Genomic DNA, 20,938 nt, shown 5'->3' with positions numbered 1-20,938 from the left:
ATATGTCTGTAATAAATGGTTTTTTGAAAAATCAAAAATCTCTCTCTCTCTCTCTCTCTCTCTCTCTCTCTCTCTCTCTCTCTCTCTCTCTCTCTCTCTCTCTCTCTCTCACACGACGTGCATAACTCCGCATTTGAACAGTCAATAACAAATACTTAAACTAATAACAAAACATACTTACAGTCACTGATTCAGAAGCGACAGATTGTCATAGCAAAGTCGAAATCTACCCTTTTTTTTTCTTCAAATAGCCTTCGTGCATAGCCAGCCTTGTACTCTACTAGGTTCACGAAACTGTTGTCCATAAAATGCGTTGCACAAATTCGGACATTTGTGCTGTTGTAAACAAATCTTAACCAATGGTTCCTAATTGCATCTACTTTCGTAAGGCCACATAAAGTGCTTTTTACTTTCGCATAGAAACGCACAGTGTCTCCCTGACATGGCTGCATCAACACTACTGCGGTTACTGAAACCACGCCTTCTTTTTTTGCATGCACATTTGGGCGGCATTACACAAATATTTCCACATCGTGACGTAGACATGTGGGGGCGAGTTTGAATGAGGCGTTTTAGCCCAGTCTAGATCAGTCTTCTCTTTTAGATAATAATAATAATAATAATAATAGAATAAATCCTTTTGTGGGAGACTTTGAGCTTTGTAACTCTGCAGATCTTATACATGCACACACAGCTACATAACACACTAAAGAAAAGGAAAACAAGAAATCGCATCATATGACCCCTTTAAAAAAATGCCAGAAACTGATGCTTGGTGTCGAGTGAAAAATATTGAACATTACTCAGTGGCTTTCTGCAGTTTGGCCAGTGTTTATGCACTCAGAGCAGCTGCTCTTGTTCTGTGAGTAGCGTTGTGGGATTCGCAGCTCAGGAAACTCACACCCACATAAAGCAAATATCATAAAGCAAACTTCTAGAAGCTTTAAAACAGGATACCTCGTTATTCTGATCACAGCCACAGATCAACCACCTTAAGGCAGCATCACACTAGCAGCAACTCAATTTTGGTCAGGGTGTCCCATTTGCTGTAGTCTAGCCTTCTTCTGTTGGAGATCTGACACTCACAGTTGTATTGGAGAAGGGTGACAAATAAATAATTGCCTCAAATAATTGCTCATTTGTTAGTGCACCAGCCATGAGAGTTCTGACTATCTGAAAAATTGGTTGAAAAATAATTTTAAAAATGGGTTATTATGACAGTTTATGTGAGATGACGATAGTTGACTTTGAAAGCCATGAATTTGACAAATGTACCCATAGGAAAGTAAAATCACAAATTAGATCTTTTTTAAGTTGTTTCTCTGAGATTGTAGTGAGATTAAATAAAGAGCAAATGGGTATCAGAGAAAAATCTCAGTAAAATTATGTACAGTATTTACCCAGCAAAAGATATGTTCTAAGACAATTTTGCTAATTTATGAAAAGTTATAAAAATGTCACTTCTGATTGTGCTCTGAATATTAGAAATCAATATTTATTTATTTTTTATTTTAAAAAAAGCATTAAATGGATAGTTCATCCAAAAATGAAAATTCTGTCATTTACTCACTTTCATGTTGTTCCAAATTGGTATGAATTTCTTTCTTCTGCTGTACACTAAAATATATTTTGAAAAATAGGGGTAGCCAAAGAGTTTCTGGTTTCCATTGACTTCCATAGTATTTTTTTTCCATACTGTAGAAGTCAGCAGGGACCAACAGCTGTTTAGTTACCCACATTCTTCACATAATCTTTAATGTTGAAGAAAAAAAGGAAATATGTGAATGTTATATTTGAAAGTTCTCTAAATGTTCTGAAACAAGTAGTAACACTTAAATAATTAAATAAAATATTTGAGAAAAAAAACTTCCATGAACAATTTGTAAATAATGATTTGTTTTGCAATGTTTTGAGAATGCTATGCCTTTGAACAAATGTTATTTTAACGTTACTAGAAGAACGATTGTTCATAAATTTGAGAGAACCTTGCCAGAACAATATCCAAAGTTAATTTCATGTTAGCTGTTTAGATTTGCTTACATATCAAGTCTGTAATCAAAATTCAGAGGTTGCAATATATATCCAGATTCTTCAAAAATCTAATATTTGAATTACTCTGTTACACTATTCATTCATAGCTTTATACTCTTATATGCCATATTTAGTTTTTTATATCTCTTTTACTGTTTTATATCATCTGGGTCAAGGAAAGCTGATACCTAAACAAATCATAATTGAGAACTCTTGAACTGTGCAAAACCACCTCAATAAAATGTAATGTTCTTCTGTGTAGAAATCTGTAGATAGATAAAAAGATCTGGAAATCACACTGTGGGGCACAATGTACATTCACCAAAATAAACTAATTATACGCTGAGAACAGTTCTATAAAATGGTTGTCCTTATAATAGGGACCACTTTTTCAAAGTTTTGCTGGAACATCTGAAAAGAGATTGTCACTAAACAAAACCAACTTTCTAATGTTTCTTACTTTGTTCACTTTCTAGGTTGCCAAGTTTAGAAAAGCCTATTAGTTTACCAATAGAAGGGTTTAGCGCATGTTTCCCAAACATTAAATGATCTACCTAGAAAATCATCAAATTGTTTTGACAACGGAATATTTTATGCTTCAATTCTCTATGTATTCTTATTTATTATTCATTTTAAGAATTTGCAAGAGTTTTATTACTGCAGGTCTAAATGGGACCACATAAAATAAAACAGACTTCAGATAAATAACACAAACAAGTCTTTGAAACTTTTTCTAAACTCGGAGGAGAAACCTTAGAACTGCAGAAGTTTTGATATGTGTGACTTGCTTTTTTTGCACTGCTTTATTGGAGAGAAATAAGAGTGAATACTGTTGATCTTGTGGCGGAAACTCTGTCACTCTGTGTAGAAGTTCTTGTGTTGTGATCTGATCAGAGCAGGCTGAAGTTATTTGTACGGTGGCAGTGCCGCATTGTAGATTATTGTGGAAACCAGACACATGACTAGAGAAAACGACCAACTTGTCAAAACTGTGTGAAGGTTATATTTTATAAGTATGTAATTGTGAGAAGAAACACTGATGGTAATGACAGTTATCTATGGCGCAGAGTCTTGCAAGCTAATGTTTTAACTATCACCATTTATTTGTATTCTAGAGCCATCCATTCAGATATAAATGATCAAGTAATAAATGGTGGTAAATGACCAAACATCATTAGTAAGTTCTATATATATTATTTCCCTGCATAAATGTATGTTATTTAGGAACCCAGGAGTATCGGCCATCACCTTCATTGTCCCATCACTTGTTATTGTCTCATGTGTGCTTGTGCCATTGTCATGTCCAAGCAGATCCTGAATCACACACACACAAGATCACATATAATAGCACACACATGCTGCCTCATCGTCTGAATTTACATTCTGCTTGACTTGATCCACTCGATTCTGTTCTTCTTCCTCCCCTGGGATTTTGATCGTGGTGATATGGTTCAGTTGCCTACTGCTCATTTTGGGTGTCCTTGCCTCTCCTTCTGACAGTCTGGATTAGAGGAACCCTCTCATGTCAACTCTGGAGGGAGAGACAGTCTTTGGACATCTTCAGGGACGCTTCATTCTGGGACCGACACACAGGCCACCCTGCCCTTGATGGTGAGAGCTTCTCTCCAGAACATGCTGTCTCTCCAGGCATGTATGAAGCTTAATAACAAAAGCAGAATTTGTTTTCACACACTGCTGCTCATGTCCTTTATTTCACATGCTTCTGGATGTTTCCTCATCATACGCTGCCTGTCACCATATGGTGACCATAATGATCCTAATTTCAGCTGGCCCCTTAATAGAAAGTATTAGATTTTACTTATTTCATTTGGTCTAAATGCAAATCTAGAATGTTACTTAATCATACACAACATTTGTATTGGATATTACTGTTGTTGTTGTTGTTGTTAGTACTTTTTTCTTATTTTGCTCTTAAAAATTAATACTTTGTTTACTCTTTACTACTCGTTATGTTTGGTGTTTTGATATGTGGATTAGTAAAGCAAATTGTTAATTTTTGGTTCTTGTTATAATTAATAATCTGAAGTGTTACTTTAAATTTGGTGTGACCAACAATGTGTGCAGGACTGACTGCACCAATATTGAAATACTGGCTGTTGGCAGTATTTGTTGACAATACCCATAATTGGCTAATATTAAAATTCTGTACTATTCAGTCATATATATATATATATATATATATATATATATATATATATATATATATATATATATATATATATATATATATATATATATATATATATATATAAATATAATTCTGGTGCATGTGAATAAATACATTCACGAATGTCAGTGAATGCCACGTGAATTTAGGCATCACAAATGTATAATGTATAATATTAAAACTAATGTATAAGATTTTTTTTTTAATTATTTGATTTGCTAAAGATGAAAGATTTGTGTTAATGATTAGTATTTTCAAAGATTAGCTTAATTGAGTGTTAGATGATAATGATCTGAATGTATTAGGAAAATTAACAAATTAGGAGTACTAAATGTTTAATATTAATAAAAAAAAAATCAAAACCAGAAAGGTACCATGAAGTATGGTATCATATCTTATAAAACCTGTATTAGGGATTATGAGTCACATTTTTGGTTCGAGTACATTATGCAGTTATGTTTTGATAGTTCTTTCCTCTTTAATTTATTTATCGAGCAAAATTTAATATAACAGCAGTTGCGCAGCTGTTGTAAAAGTTACACCAAAATATCTGAGTAGTGTTTTCACACATGTAATGCACATTCATTTTCTGATTATTATTTTTTTAATTATTATTTTATTTGCTAAAGATTACAGTAAATAGTGTTAATTAATGGTTAGTGTTGGCAGAGATTAGCTTAATTGAGAGTTACATAATAATAAAAAAATAACTAATTAGATTGCACTATTGAATATCCAATAATAATAAGTCAAAAATATCAATAATCAGTACGGTGCCATGAAGTATGGTATCATACGGTACCTTATGAAACCTGTATTAAGGATTATGGGTCATGTTTTTGTTTGAAGTACCATTAGAAAAAAGAAAATACAGTATTTAGGAGCAACATTATGCAGACTTTGTTTTTATAGTTCTTTCTTCTTTAATTTATTTATAAAGCACAATTTAAGATAACAGCAGTCATCCATTTACACCAAAATATCGGAGTAGAGTTTTCACACTTATAATAATGCACAATAATTAAATTTTTTTCCATTATTATTTGATTTACTAAAGATCACATTAAAGTGGTCATCGGAGCCTATTTTCCACAAGTTAATATGATTATTTGGGGTCTTAATGAAAAGTCTATAAACCTAAAAACCTTCAGCTGTGTTTTGAGCAAGCCATTTTAGTGCATGTTCCTTTAAATGCTAATGAGCTCTGCTCACCCCGCCCCTCTCTTCCGTGGGGTGACTGGGGAGCCGTTCTCATGAGACATGTTTACTTTAGCCACGGAACTCGCTAACTAGCGCGTTATTAGGAAAGGCGACTTGCAAAGATTCATAAAATAACTTTATATTCACTTCTTCTGGAGGTGAAGCTGGATCATGAATGATTCGCACGAACATGCATGCATTTAGGTAGATCGGGGGCATATTCCACTGCGTCTTCAGCGTCTCAGATGTTGGGAGTAAATGATGACTGCTATGCTCATTATTACATCCAACAACAAAACACCTCAGTCGCTTAGGAGCCTTTCTTGTCTACATCTGCTCCGGCGTCAAAACAATGGTGGACTGATGATGGCTCACTCAGGACGGGTCTAAGGTAAAACGCCAGTGTCAATCAACAATCGTGGGAGGGGTCTGGGTCTGTGTGACGTCACACAGCCAGGCATCTGAGATCGGCTTGATTTGAGCAAATTAGAGTGTGCACTATTAAATATTCAATATTAATAAATCTAAATTATCAATAACCAGTATGGTACCATGAAGTAGAGTATCATACAGCACCTTATTAAACCTGTATTAAGGATTATGGGTCACATTTTTGGTTAGAAAAAAAAAAAAATATTAAGGAGGAACATTACGCAGACTTTGTTTTGATAGTTCTTTCTTCTTTAATTTATTTATAAAGCATTATTTATAAAGGACATTTAATATAACAGAAGTTGCCCAGCTGTTGTTAAATTTATACCAAAATATCTGAGTGGAGTTTTCACACATATAATGCACATTCATTTTCTGATTATTGCAGTTGAATTATAGTTGAAAAGATCTCTTCCCCATGTTGGAAGAAATAGTATATTCAAACTATGCAAAAGCATTGCTGAGTACATGTGAGCATGATTGCTATTGTAGTTCTAGATGCTGTTTCATGCTTATCAGTGACATACAGAGCGCAACAAGTTTACTTTCAGTTCACCCTGAGGCTTTTGATTTAAAAGCCTCCATAAACTTTGCTGCCGGCTGTTTTTTAGCTTTCTGTTGCTTTTGCACGATAATAATAAAACAACCAAACTATTGTGTAGATCAAGTACATTGTAATTCTCTGTAGATTTATTTGCATGTGTAATGCATAGTAGGACAGAGAGTCCCCAAAATGTAATGCAAAATTAACTTTAGATGAACGTTTCCTGTACACCCTGAATTCCAAACCACACATCTAATAAACAGTATGGCATCCAGCATACCAGCAAATGCAATTATTCTGTTTTCTATTCCATCATTAAACACTTGGATGCGTGAAAGACAACATATTTCAAGGCCAGACACACATGAGAGTTTCCCCCAATGCTGCTTTTGCTGTCTTTCTGCTCAGCTTCAAATGAGCCAGAGCCATTAAAGAGTTACTCACTCACTTTCTCAGCTGCACATAGCCTGGAGCTCAAAGAAGAAGATCAAGAAAGACTCTTGCAAGAAAGACCTTTTATTTCATTATTTTTGGGAGGGGATCCACAGTTCTTGCACTTTCTGCTGGCCTTAGGATTACATTAGACAGTTTTTACAGAGTCGTTTCCTAGTAGATCTTGCATAACTTTTGTTATCAAGTACGAGGAGACAAAGACAAGTAGGAGAACCTTAATTATAATACTAGGACAATTTAGCTCATTAAATGGACAGTTCACTAAGATATAAAACGTTTGGTAATGCTTTAATCACCTTCATGTCGCTCTAAACCTGTATGACTTTTTGTTCTCTGGAACAAAAAGGATAATTGTTTATAAACCTGTTGTCAAAAGTGAAACTTCAACTTCTCCTGTAGTTTTTCACCCAAATAAAAGCTTTATGGTTTAATGTTCAAAATAAATTAAGACGGTATCATTATGAATTTTATTTCTTTTCTCAAATACTCTTTGGACACAATTATTGGCACCCCAAGAAATTCTTATGAGTAAAATATCTCTGAAGTATATTCCCATTCATATTCGCAATTTTGAGCACTCCAGGGTGATTATGAACATGAAATTATCCATGCTTCCTGTTTCACAGAAATATAAATAGGAGGGAAAACAAAGGCCAAATTCCCTTAATCATCCATCACAATGAGAAAAACCAAAGAATATATTTCTGATGTGCAGCAAAAGATAATTGATCTTCACAAATTAGTGAAGTGGCTTTAAGAAAAGAGCTAGAGCACTGAAAATTACCATTTCCATCATCAGGGCAATAATTAAGAATTTCCAATCAACAGAAAATGTTATGAAACTGCCTGGAAGAGGACGTGTGTCTATATCGTCCTAATGCACAGTGAGAAGGAGAGTTTGAGTGGCTAAAGACTCTCCAAGGACCACAGCTGGAGAATTTCAGAAAATAGTCGAGTCTCGGGGTCAGAAAACCTTTTAAAAAAAAAAAAGTCAAACAGCACCTACATCACCACATGTTGTTTGGGAGGTGTTTCAAGAAACATACTCCTAGCTCATCCAAAAACAATCTCCAGCATATTCAGTTATCAGTCACGACTGGAACTTCAAATGGCTTCTATGGTCAGATGAAACTAAAAAATTAGCTTTTTAGCAGCAAACACTCAAGGTGGGTTTGGTGAACACAGGGATAAGAAGCACCCCATGTGTACAATAAAATATACTGCTGTATTTTTGATTTTGTGGTCCTATATTTCTGCTGGAGGTCCTGGACATCTTGTTTAGACACATGGCATCATGGATTCTATCAAATACCAACAGATAAAAAATCAATAAGTGACTGACTATGTTAGAAATCTTATAATGGGCCCTGTTTGGATCTTCCAGCCGTACAATAATCCAAACACAAACCTCAAAAACAACACAAAAATGGGTCACTGAGCACAAAACCAAGCTTCTGCTTTGGCCATTGCAGACCTGAACCCTGTAGAAAATGAGTGAGGTGAACTGAAGAGAAGAAGCACCGTCATGGAGCTGTGAATCTGGAGAGATTCTGGATGAAGGAATGGTCTCTGATCTCTTGTCAGGTGTTCTCTAACCTCATCAGGCATTATAGGAGAACATTTAGACCTGTTAAACGGGCAAATAGAGGTTTCAAAAAGTATTGAATAAAAGGGTAACGTTAATTGTGGCCAATGTGTATTGGAGAAAAACATTTATTTCATAATGATATTTCCCCCCATTTTAAATTCTTATTATCCAATGAAAGGTTAGATTTTTGTGATTTTTTTAAATAAAAGATCAAAAGGATTAACAATGCAGATTAATTTTCACAGCTTTCTTTGATCATATTTACCAAGGGTGCTGATATTTTTGGCCATGACTGTAATATATGTGTGTGTACTCTGTATATTTATTATGTGTATATATAAAGACACACACATACAGTATTTATTATGTACATGAAATCTTTTATTTTGGATGCGATTAATCCCGATGAATCATTGCCCAGCACTAATATAAACCTATTATTATTTTGACTGTACTATTGTATTGTTACAATATAGTATTTTGTCATTTTTTAAAATAATTATAATGTATAGTCATATTAAATGCGTAAACTGATTTGCCGTTTTTTGTGCTTAACTAATCACACACAATATATAGGTTTAGAACAACAAAGTAAAAGTAATAAATGAACACAGTTTTAATTTTTGGGTGAACTGTCTCTTTAATGTACAGTATTATGACGGTTTATGACAAAATCTATTAGAATATTCTGATATTTTAGAGTTTCAGTCACAATAAGAGATTTTGACTCATTGCTCTGCACTTTAACCCTCTGTGTCAGGATTCTGCTTCTTCAAACCTCCTGTTGGCCTGAGTAACATATCACATCTTCATTCCTCGAGTGGGAAATGGATTTCACTGTTACAACCCACAGAGCGGTTTCCTTTGAAAAATAATTACTATTCATTAAAGTGGCCTGTCAGATTCTCTTCTACCCTACTCTTCTCTTCTCCCTCACAGGATGTCCTTCAGGACTCCCAGTTGCTGTCATTCTGTCAACCCCCTACTATCTTATCGATTCACACATCTCTGCTGAAGCTGAGGAAGCTTGTGTGCCAATTCCTTCTGTTCCTCTACCAGCGTCGACCTTTTCATTTCTTTAAAACCCCCGTTTTAGATGGAACAAATAAACTAGGCCGGTGTATCTACCGTCAATGCCCATGGAAACCTGTCTTGTTAACTTTCTTCCTGTTCTCTGTTGTGCTAAACCTGTTTGTGGTGTCTCTTTATCTGCCTTTGAATGCTCAAACGTACACTGGAGGAGAATCAGGAAGAATTTATTTGCTCTGCGGTGTGGTGTGTTGAAGTCAGATTATATTTTGAACTCCCTGACTCGCTTATCGTCCTGTTTCCTCACAGGATTTCTGTTCCAGCAGGGACATATGGAGTCGGTAGGAAAGAGTCACTGAGGTCAGAATGGCCTCTCTCGTAAACATACAGCAACGGCAGTTCTGTCCCCCTTACATTTAATAAACCTTTTCAGTTTGTAGCCCTAAAACCTGAAAGAGAATTATCGTAGTCATTGAGGATTTGCACTGGGAATTTCAAATGTTTCTGCTTCCTGTTTGCTGTTGTAATATCAACCCAGGCTCATTGAAAAACATACATTTCTGCAGGATGATATTTCATTGCTTCATACAATTTCAAAAGGAAATGTCAAGTGAGTGGTACCTAAAGTGCATTCATATTTATCCGAAGCACATTAATGTAAATCTGGTTGCATATTATTTTGTAGTTTGTTGTACATATCGCTAGAATTTGGAAATGAAATGTCCAGTGAGTGGCCCTAAATGGTTAATGCTCTATCACGTTTGAAAATAATGCTCCACCTACACTAAACCCTAACCCATAATATTAACAAAAGCAAGTATGAGATAAAAACACATTCACTAACCATGCCATAGCTTGCTTTTATAAGTCTTTGAGTTTTTTTTTTTTTTTTTTTGTGAATCACATTTCACAGGACTCATTACTGAGCACTCTGCATTGAAAGTGCAATTTTGTACCAGGTGTGCTATCGAGCAAGTTTACCATGTCAGAATAGCCATACATATATAGTGCTGATTATGTGTTGCAAACAACAAAATGTATTAGAATACAAACAAAGCGCTATAGTAAAATTGTTTTGAGGTCATAACATATTGTGCAAGGAACTGCAAGAAAATAAGTCTTTATTAGTCGATAATCTGCCCCGTAATCATAATTTGTGTGAAAATTAATAAAAGTTGTTGGCGTTTTACTGCCACTAGTGGTCATTTAAACTGTAATATGCTGTGAATTGTATGTTTGCTTTATGGAGTTCAGCAAAATTGTATAAAATGGTATTTTTTTTTCCAATGAGCCTATGTTGCGTAATATACATAAAATCTATTTAAATTGACAAATTTTAGATTAAAGATATTCTCAGTTTAATTCCGAATAAGGGACAACCCTGTGAACAACAGACCTTGTTTATTTTAAATATCAAACGGCTGTTCTAAAAATCTATTAGAAATTAGCCTACAAATTAATGTCTCCATAAAAGTAAATGATTCGTACCATGGAAAACAATGGCTAAATTTAATCTTTTAATGGTCGTCTGTTGCTGTATAGCAGATCAAAGAGTAAGCTCTTCATGGTAGAAAGGAGATGGCACTTATTTAGACACCATGGGGGAAAGGATTGTTTCATCCTTTTATTAATTCATATAAGAACATTTACATCTTGTTAAAACATTGAGAGAGAGAGAGAGAAATGATCTAAAGAGTATAAAGATAATGTTTCATTTCATGACCACACCGCCCATATCTGCTTTTGTACAGAATCATACACTACATACAGAATCCCCTCTGCAAATTTTCAAGCTGGCAACTCTCGCTCGTAACTGAGCTATATTGTCTCTCATAGAAATGGATGCAGTCAGACTATTTACATTCAGCACTTTGGTTCTGGACATTGAAAAAATAAAAAGCATATGTTGCACTATGGCAATGCATGGAGGCTGAAGGCAGGACCCTGGACTGAACCCTCTGAGATTAAATGTTATTTGAATGTTACAAAAAATGGTGGATGTACAGGCTGTTTATGAGAGATACAGAGATACAATTTCAGTCACTTGATGTTTACAGCATGGTAAAGCTGTCTGGAATGCTGTGTTCATACAGATATACAGTTATGTGTCTGGCTATCTGCAACACAGAAATTAAGTTTAAAGATGGGATGGAGGAAATTGATTGCAACTGGAATTAAGAAAAGAGCTGAAATGTCGTTCCTTTCTGAGGTTTTCTATGAGTCCTGATGTGTAAGTTGCCTCAAACTCCAGACAGAGCTGGATTCGCTTGACAACATGCCATTTTGTTTCAGAGCATGCTCAGTAAATAACTACAGGTTGAAATTAATTAATGCAATAATTTCACTACAAATAATTCCCCCCCCCTTGCAGCAGCATTACTGTGCACAGTAGAGTATTTATATATATATATATATATATATATATATATATATATATATATTTCAAACTATGCTATTGAGGACTGGGTTTCAAACGCTTTCCTGGAATCTGAAAAACCTCACATTTTATTTTTAAGTCACTGAAACGGCGTGCAGAAAAAGCCTGAAAGTAGGTCACATTTGACATGTTTCTAGAAAAGCATAATCTTGTGTATCTGAGAAGCAATATCAGAATAAAACCCTTGGTGAATTCCCAAAGAAATGAAAACAAAGCTGCTTGTAACTGTTACAGTAAAGAATCTGAGAGCTGCCTGGCCTGTGTTGAAGATAAAGTCCTCAAATGAAATACAGAGTACAGTTTTAGATATTTGATGGAAGTTAACATGAAATCTGCTAAAAGAAAGCTTAAATGGTTTAAACTACAATCCCAAAAATGGATTAGACATTAGTATGTTCACTTTGACATGAGTGTATTACAATAGGTACAGCACAATCTGAGTAGATGGTCAGAGCCTTGGTGAATAATGAATTTTCATCTCATGCCTTTGCACAGAAAAATGTAATAGCTTTCTCAGTCAACTGTGCACATAAACAAGAATGAGACCATGATGGCTAGAGTGATTTTAACCAGAAATATATTAGATTGGGGGATAAAAAACAAACAAACTAAAAATATGATTCATATCTCACATGCTCATGAGATTAATAGGTGACACTATTTAATAACTTTCATATATTTTCATATTATACATTTTTGAACAGTATATTATGCCTGCATAATGCCTAAAGATCACTTGGTAATAGATTACGTTATACATATGAAAGTAATATTCATAACTTTTTATTCATTATAGTTCAGAAGTTTGGGGTCAGTAAGAGTTCTTTTGTAAAAAAAAAAAAAACTAAAAACTAATATTTTTATTCAGCAATGAACTATTAAATTGACAGTGACAAAGACATTTACGATGTCACAAAATATTTCTATTTAAAATAAATCCAGGAAAAAATATCACAGTTTCCACAAAAAATATGAAGCAACGCAACTGTTTTCAACATTGATAATAACAAGAACAAACATTTCAGAAAATTCAGCTTTGCCACTACAGGAATAAATTACATATTAAAATATATCAAGTATGTTAAAATAGAAAAGATTTTAAGCATAAGACACTAAAAAGATTTATTTGAAAAAGTTATTTAAAAAAATCTTACCAATCCCAAACCTTTGGATGGTAGTATGCAGTATATATGTAAGTATTGTTTATAAGTATAATTTATGAAAGTTATTATAACGTGTTACCAAAAAATACTTTGTAATGTCAGGCAGTTCAGTTATAAATCATAAAATACAGAAATATTCAGACTGTTTCTCAAGAGTGAGGCTATGCCAGTTTACATTGGGCTGTTGTGATTGATTAGACGCCCTTCACTGTCTTGACAATTTGTTGAAGGGTGAAAACTGATTCCTGTCTTAGACATTAAGATAAACAACTCATATTTACAGACTCCCTGTGATTTCCATCTTCTGAATTTAGCGAGAATGTTTTCCCCCTTCACAGCTGAGCCACAGATATATTGTGACAGACAATGTGAAGGTCCTACAGCTCTCCATGACAACCGCATAAATTGCACTTTTTTATTCTGTTTTTTTTTTTATGTAGCGCTGTAAAAGTTGCTCCCCATATATTGAGCGATAAAAGGCTGTAATTGTGTGGTTGTTTGTGCTGACAAATGCTACAACCCAAGTAACTTAACCAAGAACACTGAAGCATTACATGTGTGGTTATTAAATGCTGAGTGTAAATAATTGCCTCTAGATGTAGAGATACTAAATTAATTCATGTATTACAGTTATGCGTCTTCACATCATCATATGTCTAATAGAAAAGCAGGGAAATGTTGTGGAAAACAAAGGCATTGAACCGGGAGATGTAAATGTTGCTCTGTATTTGCACATAGATAACATGTAATGCACTCTTCATATAATACTTCAATTAAAAACTGACATTTACAGTTTAGAGGTCACTGTAATTGAAATCAGAATTTAGTATTGAGGGAAAAAAAGAGGATTTTTTTTTTACTTAAAGAGAGAGACATAGAGCCAGGTGTGCTTTGATATCAGAACAGAGGCTTCACTTCGTAAGGCAATTGTTTTGTTGAAGTGTGTTTTTTTTGGTCTTTGTACCTTCAAAAAAAGTACAAATATGGGCATTTGTCTGTATATATCCAAGAAGCAATGTGAAGCTTTTCACGTCTTGAATGAGATGAGCAGTATTTACAAAGCGACCAACAAACCTGTTCAAAACAATATTGTAAGTATGTACTGCAACCTTAAGGTTGCCTTCTCAAAAGAGATTTCAGTGGACACTAAAAAAAAAAAACATTAACAAAAAGAACTTTTGCCATTCAATTTGCTTTCATGTTTACCTTTTGGTTTAGCCATATCTCTAAATACAAAGGAATTTCTATTCAACATTCTGGCAATTCAGTCCCACATTAAATACAGATATACAGATCTCACAATACAGGATTTGTGACTCCAGATAAAATATAAAAGCACAGATTTGATTCTTTGCTGATTGTTATAACCATTGGACCACTGTGCTCCGACACTTTACATCGGAATAGATAGATTCTCTGCATTCTTCTTGAACAATGACATCACCAAGAATAACTACAACTTTAGCACATACATGCTAAGAAATCGTAGCTATATATTCTCACTTAAAATTTTATTTTTCATGAATCATGTAGAGGCAGTCCGCTTAGTTAAAATCCCAATCGTCTCAAAAGGAACCCTTAATCAAAGACACTAAGTAGTTTGACTGTAGGCTAGATCCAACAAGGTTTTCCCAGCAAGGGAATATTCTGGGAACTTACGGCTTCTAAGGTACGCTCCTGTATCAGTCACAATCAAAAATTCTGCTTCTTACAATTGCTGCCCAAAGGAAGAGGATTCAAAGACAATCTCATCCACATTTACACGCACACTGACTATATATTTCTTTTCCCTTTCTCTCTCATCACATTTACAAATACATTCTCACAGGCAGGCAAAAACGAGCAACAGAGGCTCATTTGAGCTAGCTGCACAGCTGACTGAGTTCTGGCTCGGTGGAGTTGGGGAGCTTGGCGTTGAAACTTTGGAGCGCCTCCCGTATGCGCACCACCTCGCTGGATGAAAGCTTGAGCCTGTGCCTCAGCAGGCAGGAGAAGAGGTCTAGCGGCAGGGCTCCTGGCGGAGAGAGACGGTTAATGCGGTCCCTCATCTCTAGAAGCATCAGGAAGGCTGCATCCTGTGAACCCTGCGTGTATGGGTAATCCAACTGCAGGATCAGGTCCTTGATTCCCTCTGGATCAAAGTGCATGCTGTAGCCAAAGACCTTCAGGCTATTGATTTTCATGTAGCCCAGGTTGGCCGAGTGGTCGTCCAGGTCCAGTGGCTCATAAAAAAGTGTTTCGTTGACTGTGGGCTCATCTGTGATTATGCGACTGCGCAGGTAAATGTGCACCGTTTCGAAGAAGGACTTCCACTTGCTGCCAAGAGTGAGGGTCCAGTTATAGCACTGGAGCGAGGCGTCCAATTTAGTTCTTTCCCAGTCTGGGAAGTCCTGCTGGTTGACAGGCATAAACCAGCTCTCAGAGTGGCTGCCCCCGAAGGGGTTGACATAGATAGCAGGCACAGGTTCCAGCGTGCTGTTCTTGGTGGAACAGATCTGGAAAGAGATCCCCATCAGCATGTGGATGAGGTTGGACTTGTTCTTGTTGCTCTTGAGGGTGAGCAGCATGCGCTTTCTCCATGCCGGGTTGAACCAGCTGCCCAGACGCACATCATTGCTGATGTAGATGGCATGGACCTCCATGCGACTGTCGAGCCTTTGGAGGAGGTAACGCATTTCTGCGTCCGGCATGTCAAAGTCAAAATTGATGTAGTGGTCCAGAGAGTTGGCAATGTTGGGACGACAGAATCCCATATGGAGGATGCTGCCTGCGAGGCATGTGCCACAGCGGGTGATGTTGTCTGGGGCGCAGGATGAGCAGAGGGTCCCCTCACCCACCTTACATGGCACGTTGCCCTGGCAGACAGTGCGTTGCTCAGCGGCGCAGATGCAGCCCTGCATTTCCTCGGAGAAGGCGCCGTACACACCATGCTCGCTGCAGTACAACAGAGACTGGGCTTTGTTGAGCCAAAAACCCAGAGTCCTGCAAGGAAGAAGGTGATAATTAGGGACAAGATTAGTTCCTGAAAAAATGACAGGCTAGGCTTTACTAAATGAAGATGAAATCAAAAGAAATCTGGGCTTCGCTCACATGAAAAATTGTTCACTAACATGTTAAAATTGTTCAGTGAAGACTTGACATCGGCCTTATTTTCTTTGTGGTAAATGAGGCATTCATTTCCTCTCACTGATTGATACGAATAATAATCGAGTGCTGATGGCCCATTCTTTGACAAATGCAAATTGTTCTTAACCAGTAGAGGAAGTGAGTCTTAAAAGCCTTTGGAGATGCGTGTGAGGAGACGGTGCATTCTTTTTATTCTCTTTCATCCAATTTAGCGAGAGACAAGTCACTTAAATAAATGCTCCAACTCCATGGGCTCTCCATTATCTTCCTACTCACTTCACAACTGTTGACGCATACTTAATGCCATGCATACATACATAAAATGTCTTGCATCACATGCCCGTTCTGTTGGCTGCCTCCCTCTGGGATTTCATTTCATCAGCCATCCCTTTTGTCCCGGACTCTTGAGTTTATTAATAATCTTATGACTCACTCATGTAACATGTACTTCTTGTTCATGAGAGCCTTTGATGTCAAGATGCCATTCAGGCAGTTAAATAAATCACTAAGCAGTTCTCACACATTAATGTTGACTCAGACAGATGCATCTTGTTTCAGCATGGTTCAATAATTTAGTACTGGTTATCTCTTATGTGGATCCTCTATTTTGATGATAAATTCCTCCAGAAATCAGTAATCTTTTAAAAGATTTTTGCTTTATTACCATTTAAGCAAACTGAATAGAACATGAATAACTGCATTTCTGGAATTATTTTTGTTCAGAAGGTCTCAAAACTTGGCCGGACATTAGTGAAGAAGTCTGTAACTTTCTTTTGAGGACATCTTGCTTACATAGCTGACTGTTTGCAATGAAATTAACCCTAGAAACTATGAATGCACAAGTTGTTTTGTTTTAAGAAAATTCACCCGTTTTTCATTTTTATTTTCAGTTTACTGACAAGAATTTCACGAAACAGACTTGACTGGTGAAAGTCTTCAAGCAGAAGAACGCTAACTACAACCTGTCACTTGCTTGGAGCTCTTGATTATAGTGGGCACACACTGACCACTCTTTAGAAACTTTCACTCTATAAGGGCACCACAAGTCTAAGGCCGCATTTACATTACATGGCTCAAGTGACCCCATTCCGATTTTTTTCCTCCCATGTAGGACAGATTGGATATGACCCTCGACTGTGAGCAGGAAAAAAACACAAATATTGTGATACATGCATTTGTGTCTGCCATGCAAGCAGACAAATTGGAAAAAGCGATGGCGGCAAATGACGTCAACTCAGGTGAACACTTTTCTGGGTCAGTACATCGACCTTAGACTGTGTAAATGTAGATATTGGATATGGGTCACTTTTAAAAGATGTAAACTGGTTATCAAAAAATAAAAAGGGATTTAGTCAACAAATTGGAATTGTGCATCAAGACCTACAGTTTAAATGCGGCCTAAATTTTTTAAATCTCTTTAATTATCCTCCAGCCTCATTTCTCATCTGTCTTTTCAGATATCTGGAAACTTTTTGTTTTCAGAGTCAAAAACTAAAACCAAGGAAGGAATTAAAATTTTAAGCGGCATGAGATAATGTAGTTTCAGGCTTTGGATGAACTATATTTAATTGAAACTCACATTTTACATACTACCGTACATGTTTTGCAATGAAAGCAAAATAAAGATCATATTGCCTCGCACCTTTCTCTAGGCAGGCTGATCTTTGGCTGTGTAGGACAGCGCTTGCTGAGAGCGAAGAGTTTGCGCACAATCTTGATGGCTTTTCCCAGCACCACTTTAGTGCTCGCCTCCAGCAGACTATAACGTCTCTGCAGCACCAGATCTGACGTCCAGAACTTTAAGACAGCAGAGGTGTTTAAAAAATGATCTGTTGGCAATTTCTTGAGAAAGGCCTTGAACTCATCTGAAAAACAGAAGGAGAGTGAGAAAAGTTATTATGGTTATTATTACTGTGAAACCCTGAAGAAGGTGAATGTATTATATCGAGCTGTTATGAGCTTCAAATCTAGTGAGATGAGGGAACATTAGATGGTTCATAATATGAATGCGTGAGTTATTGAGGGACTATTGAGTGTGGGTGTTATAAGAAAAAAAAAAAACAGCAGAGGCAATAACGTTAATCACATGACATGAGTACGTCACCTAACTATAGCAGCAGCAAAGTGAGGTTTTATTAAAACTTTAGCAATCATTGTGCACTGCTGATTGATCACTATTTGAAATAAGGACAAGCTGATTTGTCTTCAGCACAGACAGTTTAGTTGAAAAACTCATACTTAACAACATTTCCCAACACCTTCCATTGCAAAATGTCATACAAGCTAGAAACAGCGACACATTAGGGGAATTATCAAATACAAGTTATCTAGAAATGCATTCGGGACACTTAAAAAGACATTAGCAACCTTCAGAAACTGAGAGAAATTAAGAGGTTTGCACAAAACTGGGGAGACGAGCGCCAATTGTAAGGCCTTGGAGAAAGAGTTCCATTGGTGTCACAGGGCATTACAATGTGCAATGATCCCATGAGCGCACACAAGACTAAATCACAGAGATAACATTAGCATTGTCTCAGACTGTCAGTTAAGCTCAGTTTTAGCTCAGACTCCCTCTTCCTTCTTTTCTTCCCACGTCGTTTTGTCTAAGCATGTGTCTCTATGTGAAAAGCCTACAGTGACCAGTGTCACAACATAATTGTATTACAATTATCAGGGAGGTCTGGAAGTGCATAATCATGTTGTTTTCTAATGTGATGTTGGCTACATACAACTAGTAATGACGAATGAGTCCATGTTGAACCTATATAATGAAAGCATTTCAACACATTCTTTTTCTGAGAATTATTTATATATACACACACACAGTGGGGGAACATTTCTATGTTATTCAAAACATTCCCAAATGCATTAACTATATTATGAAATATCGCGATTGTCTCCTAGATTATGATGGTCAAAGTAGCCTAATGATGTAGTCTACTAACCATGCATAAAAACCTGTCTGTTTACTTAAGTAACAGATATAGGTGTCATGTCATAACATATTTTTAATACGACTGACTTTATATTTAATGTGAATATTAAAAACATTGTAAGTTAGGCTACTTATCATTACACTTTCATTGTGCATGAAGAGAGTAAAGAACATTCACTGACAGTCTAGAGTTCAAGCACTCTCAAAAACTCCCATTAAAATCACTGAAGCTGTTTACACTGTGAAATTAATCTTACTTAAAGATTCATACACATATCTGCTTTTTGTTGTTTCTGATGAGAGAATTCACCAGAAAGAGGTACTGATTGGTGTGATTGGTTATAATGCACAGTGCTGTAAAAACGCATCAGTCTCTGGCTCAGCTAACGCAGATTTTAATCTAGCAGCTGATGATATGATGCGCTGAACGATTTAGTCACGCTTGTGTGATTGTATCAAATATAGAAAATATTATTCGGCAATTTTTTTGTCTTTTGGAAGCTGCATTTAAAATCCACTTGGCTCAAAAATCTGAGAGGGCACGTGCCTTGCAATCCTTGACTGAATGAGCTCAATAACATTTCATTTTACAGTAATTGTATTGAGATGATTCTTACATCTGAACAGATGCGTTATCACTCCATGAATCAGATCTGCCGCACATTTACTTTCATTACATGCCAACAAAAGCAAGCATTTAATATGTACATGTATATTCCAAACATAAACCTAGAGGGGCTGAGATCAGGGTTGTGATATGCTAATGTAACCCAATAAAACCAGAGCAGTTCATTCTGTACCCGATCATAACCTGCAGTCCCTTTCCCACATATACCGGCATAAAATGTAGCCATATGCAGCAGTGCTTTTATGAGATTTTCTCTCTCCCTCTCTCTCTTTCTCACTCTACCTTCCTCATTTTGCCTTCCACTGTTTACAGTCGAACCTCTCTCCTTCTCTCTATCTTTTCCCCATCTTTTTATCTCCTTGTTGCCCACATTCTGCTGGAGATTTCATTATTCATAGCACATTTACAATTTGAACTTTTCTCCCCTTTTCTGCCTTATTCTGGCATTTATGACTCTATGTTCAAATTTATGGACTATTTAGCCCTTCCTAAAAATGTCAGATGGAATAATGAGGTTATTTTCCTCAAAACACATTCTCATCTTGTACATTAGTACTTCAAATTTCTATGAACAAGGAGAGATGGGAAATTACTGCTGTCTATGCACGTTCAAGAACATAATGGCATTCATGCTCATTATACAGTGTGGTCCAAAAGTCAGAGACTATGGGATTCAAGTCAACTTTAAGCCTCAAAATTAACTTTTTGGATTTTGGATTTTTTAAATCAAATAAATGTTATGATGTTTGAAATATCAAATGAATATAAGACATATTTAGGGTTCTAATCAAATAGCTAAAATAGTTACATTGAGTGACCTTTTGTTTATATTAATTATTCTATTAAACTCAACACAATGCTCAAATGTATTTGGACAGAAATTCCCTCTATTTGGGAAAGTTAGTTCTATGTACATGTTGAGTTCACTTTTACCATAAAACAACAAACATTGTAAAAGAGGAGAACAGTTTGACATACAGTTATTTCTTATATTGCATCCTGTTTTGCTTCTCCACATGGTCTATGGACTTTGAAAACTACAAAGACAGCTGGAAGAAAAGGAATCAATAATGTCTGCTGATGTAACTATATAGACTCTCAACTACAAAACTATCACAGAGTATCATCACTGAGACTGGCTATCCAGTCAAGATTAGAAAGACTTCCTTTTCCTTCCTTTCTAA

General features: G+C 36.0%; 1 protein-coding gene across 1 annotated transcript in view; it reads right to left on the bottom strand.

Moving 5' to 3' along the window:
• Positions 1–13,499: 13,499 nt before the first annotated feature.
• LOC306881259 (BMP/retinoic acid-inducible neural-specific protein 3-like) overlaps positions 13,500–20,938 on the bottom strand; it is a 95,130-nt gene continuing 87,691 nt past the window's right edge. The window contains exons 7-8 of the mRNA XM_079435264.1: positions 17,834–18,056; positions 13,500–16,047 (exon numbers count right to left, since the gene is read on the bottom strand). Of these exons, the coding sequence (XP_079291390.1) occupies positions 14,928–16,047; positions 17,834–18,056 (1,343 nt within the window). The 3' untranslated portion in view covers positions 13,500–14,927. The remainder of the gene's footprint in view (positions 16,048–17,833; positions 18,057–20,938) is intronic.

Source organism: Barbus barbus (genome assembly GCF_936440315.1).
Source record: "Barbus barbus genome assembly, chromosome: 15".
Classification (NCBI taxonomy): domain Eukaryota; kingdom Metazoa; phylum Chordata; class Actinopteri; order Cypriniformes; family Cyprinidae; genus Barbus; species Barbus barbus.
This window is presented reverse-complemented; position numbering and strand designations above follow the sequence as displayed.